Source organism: Esox lucius, chromosome 19 (assembly GCF_011004845.1).
Source record: "Esox lucius isolate fEsoLuc1 chromosome 19, fEsoLuc1.pri, whole genome shotgun sequence".
Taxonomy (NCBI): Eukaryota; Metazoa; Chordata; class Actinopteri; order Esociformes; family Esocidae; genus Esox; species Esox lucius.
The window spans coordinates 36,317,189-36,323,809 of NC_047587.1; the positions used below are offsets into that span (position 1 = coordinate 36,317,189).

Sequence of the window (6,621 nt, forward strand, 5' to 3'; positions counted from 1 at the left end):
CAGTCGCCCTGTGCTCAAGTTAATCACTATTGACACACGGCACCCTCCCCTCAGTGTGGCTTCTCCGCCCGCTCTGAGGATCAGTGACAGGGGCCCCACCACTTTTCTATCTGAACCCTGGAGGAAATGCGATCCAGCAGGAGCAGATGGAACAGAGGCAGTATTGTTCCAGTCTCATTGGTCCTCTCGGTCTGTCTCTCATCCTTGGTTCAGCTGTCTAGCCCCACTAAGCTCCAGGCACAAGTTGCCCCAAAGTACATAGCGAGGGTCAGGTTACACCCATATACCCCACATTTAAGGTTAACCATAAAAAGGTGGAAAACAACAGAGTTAGCGCCCGCCGCTTATGGGTAAAGCTTTTCTCTCGAGCTTCCAGCAAGGAGCCTATGTCCTACACTGAAAGGGGGACGGTACTCATGGTGAAGGTCTGTGGGGGGATTTCTTTCTCTGCCCATTTTGTCATTGCATTATCCCTTTAATAACACATGATTCTACTTTTTAATAACTTTGTTAGGTTGTTTCTCACAATTAAGGTATTCTATAGGGCAGGGGGATCTGTCCCATACCATGTGAAATGTAAGAAATTGGATAAGTAATGTACTTCAAAACAAATAAATGTAAAAATGTATGTCACACAAAATTTACAGTTTTATATATTTCACATGCATCCATGCAGCCCAAAAATATATATTTTATGTGTAGGGTGCTCCATGAGCAGGTTATCTTTTAACAGCTTTTAGTCAACTTCAACCTGCCTCAAAATTTATGTAGGACGTATGAGCAAATGTACTGTGTATAAAAGAAAGACCTGAAATGGCTTTTGAATTTAAACATGATTTTGACATACAGCTCGGGAAAAAATAAAGAGACCACTGCAACTTTTTCTTTCCTTTACCAAAAAAGTCACAAAGTAAAGATTTGAGTGAGGAACAGAAGGGTTAATACAAAGACACCACTGCAAATTGAATGCTTCTGTTCCTCACTCAAAACATTCCTTTTGAAATTTTTTGGAAAGGAAAGAAAAAGGTGCAGTGGTTTCTTCATTTTTTCCAGAGCTGTAAATAAGAGAATATGCTAAGAGAATATCAAACAATAAATAAGAGAATATCTATCAGTTTTGTTCATTTTGGCCCATAGACTACTTTTAGGAAGAGGAGCAATTGTTATAAAATCGCAACATTCTCCTTTAAGCCAAATCACTGCCGACTGCTCAACAAATGACAGGCGACTACTAGGCCTCACGCTTAACCAAAGACACATGTGCAATGTGACAATAGGGAGCCATAAGGGAAAGCATGCGCCCCACCCTCCCCGGCTCCCACCCTCCCCGGCTCCCACCCTCCCAGGCTCCCACCCTCCTCGGCTCCCACCCTGCCGTTGATACTGAATGTATTTATTTTTGGTTTCATTTGTGTCTGCGAGGCAGCGGTTGAGTTTGCGGACGTGTTGGCAAGGCAGCGGTTATTCCATACTTCTAAAGCCAATTTTACTAAAGACATTATTCTGAGGAAATGAGTAGGAGGCCCACTGTTTGGAATGGGTGACGGGCACAAAAAGCACATTGTGAAACAGCATACCTGCTTTTGAGTGTGTGAATTACCCTGCCTTTAAGAATAAATACTAAATAGGAAGAATATATCTAGTATATATATATATATCATTCAAATGCGAGACAGGGTTGGATATTTCCAACTGAGTTATAATACGTATAATACTGTTGAAGTTGAATGTAGGTATTTTTAACTCGGCTTTATCAGGTCAGATAACAGAGATAACGTAAGTCTTTAACCATAGACTTATGTTATCTCTAGAGACACATTGCAAATTACAAGAGATGCATGGATGGAATAAAAATGAATATTTGTAATCATTCACTCTCAACTAGAACTTCTTTCTGGTTCAAATGTAGATCCGTTGTGGTAAAACTGCCATACATCTGCACTATTAAAACAACAAAGCCATCAAAGCAAGCAATTGATTTATATTTTCCATAACATCTTTGCACATCGATGCAAATAAAGGGGAGTACTACGAAAGTTGAATCACCATAAAACATGAACAATAATAAAAGCTCTTTACTCACAGAATTTAGATGACAAACGTAGACTGAAAATCTAAAACCGTTTCAACCCTTTTCAAATGAACAACCTTTTAAAAAACAACAACAACAATATATTTTCCATTTATTTGCCAGTTGGAGTCCTATGTGGACATTTTGAAGACTGTCAAATTAATCTAAACAAAAATACAACTAAACAACATCAGTCACACACAAACATGGGCTGAGTGTGGAGTGTCAGCAAATAACTTTTTCCCAGACTCATTTGTGATACTACCATTTTACGCAGTGGGGACCCAACCAGTAATGTTCTGTCTTAGACCCTGGCATTTCTCAAAGTGGTTTTGGTGAAATGTCATCAGATAAGTGGAGGAACTGGGACATAACTTTTGATAAACTAGCACGATCAAACCCTGAATGTCTGTTGGATGAAAGTCATAGTACTGTATATGAGACTGTATACCACACATTAAAACATACATTATATTGTAATTGTGTTGATTACCGGTTAATATTTCCCTGTGAGTTAAAGCAGTTCAAATTGTATCATAAGAAAAAAAAGCATTGTCAGAGACATTCAGGTCCAAAGCTTCAATCAAAGCTTATCACACAGCACTTCTATGAGCTACAGTATCAAGGTCCTCCGTTCTTCTCTTTCTTCCCTTGAAGTCATTGTCATGGCAGTCCAAACTAACTGCGTTTCAGTGAAGACCACGGGAGACATTGATGAAACTAGCTCAGCCAAAAACCACAAAAACAGAACTATAGAAATTCTTCAAAAACTAAAAGTAAGCAAACTTTTTACACAGAGCGCTCTACCTAAGCCTCCTCATAGTGCCCTGTCAATCAGTGAGCCCAAGGTCAGATGGTTGTCAATATGGGCATCAGTGTGGATCAGTGAGGTTCACATTACTGTATAAACTGAGATAGCACTAAGGAGTAAATGACTCTCTATTTCACTCTGTTTCGATGACAAGCACAATGGCCAAGGGCAAGAGCAGTCACAGACTTCAGACTTATAAGTGTTAACCAACGTGGTTTAAACAAATACAAAACCACTTTTCTCAGGGTTAACTTTCCAACAAGTTGAAGCTTTGGTGCAACTTTGAATGAAACAGCAATTTCTTGGGAAGATAAAAGTCAAAGCAAACAATGTAATGAAAGGCAAAGAAAACCAAAGCAAATGCTATTTTCTGCGAGGATTCAACGTACCATGACAAAAGGTTAATCAGTTTGTCCATACAAACAGAAAACATTTTCCCATGGAATCAAAAAAACGGGTAACATATTGATTATAAACTTTGGTCTTAGCAGTTTAATTTGATCATATGATTTTTCTCTGTCCCATAATCAGCTTATCCAAAAGAAAAAAAGAATGAATGACAATCATTTATTGGATTTGTATCCTGCCTTTCTACCAACTGAGGTAGTCTACACAAGGCATAGTAACATTAAGTACTAAGTTGGAAATTCACCTCTTCCACCTACAATTTGTGCCATTAATTAGCTATGAGTTAAGAGGTGAGTATGGTTATGTGCTGATTATGAATGATGGGGCTTGATTCGGTGGCCTTGAATCGAACAGGGCCAGTTTGGAAATGTAACCAATACATTAGGTTTAACACCATAATTTTGCCAAGTGCCATCACATTTTTTGTGAACCCTAGAATGTTAGACAGTAACAATATCACAGCATATTAATTTGTTCCTTTAATTGCAATAACAATCATGTTAAAGGAGTACTGGATTCCAGGACGGTAATTTATTTCTAGGTGTTAACTATTGGGTTTCTACTGTGTTGTTCCGTCAGTATGTTGTATATTAGGCCAAATTTCCCAGTACATTCAACTTCAGAAAAACTCAGATAAAGTTCTTCAAATAATAGCTTATAATTTAGTTCTTAAGAATTCCAACACAAATTGAACTTCTACTGCATAAAAAATGCAATTCACAATTGTATTCTTAAAATAAATATCACCAGGGGATAGACAAGTACACCTCATCTTCTTGTGCTTCATGTAGTCTGACTGTTTGACAAAAGATTTGCAAAGCTGAAGCAGAGGAGCACAACATTGATGCATGCATACCTAAGAGAACAAATGGAGTCATGATGACAGAAAAGGAAAGCACTCAAGCACGCTACATTTATCATAAACAACTGTGTCATTGTCTGCTTTTCAGAGAGTTCGTTGTATTTTGAACAGACTTCATTAATGTTCAATGCATGGTTGTAATGTAACAATTAATCGATTTATCAAAGTAGTAATCAATTTATCAAAGTAGTAATCAACTGAGACAACCTAACGTAGGTTTACATCAACACAAAAATTGATTCTCTAGCCTACTGCTGCACATATTATTACAACTGTACTGTTAATGCTGACCGTACCAACTGTCCCTAGTCTGGACAACTGTTTTATTGTCCCATTTGATGGCTTCCTTTGGAGGCCAATCTCCCCTACCACTACTTTGGGGCATTGGGATTTGATTGTAAGACCAGAGAGAAAGGGACACAAACTTCCTTAGTTTTAAAGTCAAGCTAGCAGTGGGATGCAGGATGAAATGCAAAGCATTTTAATTTATATACAGAACTAGTGAAATGTTTGGGGACACAAAAATACATTTCTCTGTGAGAGGCCCCCTTACAAAATCTCTAGGGCCTACAAAAAGCTGAGGCGGACCCTGGTTGTACCAATATTTGTACACTTTATTTAGATTTCATCACTCTCCTTTCTCTAAATCAATTAAGCAGTGTAACGTTTTCTTACTGTTTTGTGTTGAGCCATCTGTTTGCATAGACATCTCCTTTCACTTGTTTCATCACATTCTCTCTCTCTCTCTCAATCATTACTGACATTCAACCTGATTCTACCTGATCTTTCACCGCTCCTTTTTGTTACTAATTACTCCCTGTATAATTACACATGTTTTTCCTCTGCTGCCGTCTTCCCCTCGAAAAGGAAAGGCATAGAATGAGGAAGATGTGAAGTGCTTTCACTTAATTGCTTCCTTCTTCACGCCTGAAACGAGCTACTTATATCTGGCCTCATCGAAATAAGTTTGTGATAATTGTTATCAAATGAATAATGAACCCCCCCATCCAAAAAGCACTATGGCAACATACCACATTTGTGTTGATGAAAAGGTCTCTACGGTGAAATCTGAAGCACAGTGTAATAGAGCTTGAAAAGGGAATCTATGGCCAAACAAACAAAATTAGGGCTGATCCTAAATCATCTTCTACACAGTTTCTAATTCTTTATATATATATATATATATATATATACACACACATTGCAGAGCAATTTGGAAGTTGAACAATAAAACCCCCTTCTCATCTATTTGCTTATCTAGAAGTAAAGCCATGTTTTAAAAACTCATTGGAGTTCAGGTGAAGACATTTTCTTTGAGTGAGCACCAGATGTGTAATTTCTTGTGTGTTTTACCCCATAAGGAGCTTAGCTCATGTTTTAGGTGGGTTATTTGAATTTATTTAGCTGAACTATAGTCAAATGTTGACAGTAAACTGATATGTTTTTTCTGTAAAGGGTTTTCCATAAATCCTTACTGGAGGATTGTAGGAATCCTCATGGTCTTTCTTTCTCTCTATCCTCTATCTGCAGGTACGCAATGGCCCGATTCAAATATTACTTTGAGAAGAGGGATGAATACTTTGGATTGTCTGTCAGTTAGAAACTCGGAGCCTGAAGAAATTGAAAGTCTTCTACATATTTCTTAGTATTTTATATAGTAGGTTTTGTTGGTAGATGCATTTTAAAATGTTGCAAACAAATGACAGGAAATGTAACCCTCTGAATTTCCTGAATATGTATACTTGATTGCGACAAAAAAAAATTGGCAAAATTCCCAATGATTCTCCAAATAATTGTTTTACCACAGTGAGTATGGAGATGAATGCATTTGGCAAATTGTGATTCCTTCCAGGCCAGAAAGACGTTAATTGTTCCTGCATTTAGCCAAGTTACTCAAAGCCACAAGAACTAAGAATGATCATTAAAACCATAAGAGGTTTATTTGCAGGCTTATTCAACATTAAACTCGGTTGGGAAAAAAGAACAATTTCCACTGGTGGCACTGGCACTGTTACCACATCAGTGTTATATTATTTCAAGATGGTATTATCAGCATGCTCTGCTTCCATTGTTTTGTTAGAGGTTTGCTCTTTTCTGTGATTTCACCTATGAATGCAAGATATAGAAATTGCTTGTACATACTATAGGAGTGGTTGAGATGAACTGCATTTCATTACAAATAATTACAAGTGAATGAAACACAGGAATAAATGTGTTGTTTATTCTTGTTTATTCTCTCTTCATAGCTATAGGAGGTATTGTCTATGGTCTCATCTCCGAGGTACTAAAATCTACAGATTGCATTCAGTGTTGTATACATCTACCCTAGAACTCTTAACCAGAATGAAACATGAGTCAATAAATCCCAAATATTCAAAGTAGTGCACCCTTCATAACAAAGAACAACATGCCTCCATAACAGCATGTACTGAACATAGTTGAGGGTGATGTGTCCTTTAAGTTGTAGAC

The 6,621-nt window shown here is 37.6% G+C and overlaps 1 protein-coding gene across 3 annotated transcripts in view; it reads left to right on the forward strand.

The window, feature by feature from the left end:
- The window catches only part of LOC105018465 (ethanolamine kinase 1), a 57,310-nt gene extending 50,931 nt beyond the window's left edge, over positions 1-6,379 (forward strand). Inside the window, exon 7 of one of the 3 annotated variants that reach the window (XM_020040527.1) lies at positions 55-884. In XM_020040527.1, the coding sequence (XP_019896086.1) occupies positions 55-262 (208 nt within the window). In that variant the 3' untranslated portion in view covers positions 263-884. Of the gene's footprint in view, positions 1-54; positions 885-5,682 lie in introns of those variants that run through there. The other 2 variants (XM_020040526.1, XM_010883905.4) reach the window with 2 other exon arrangements.
- Positions 6,380-6,621: the final 242 nt, after the last annotated feature.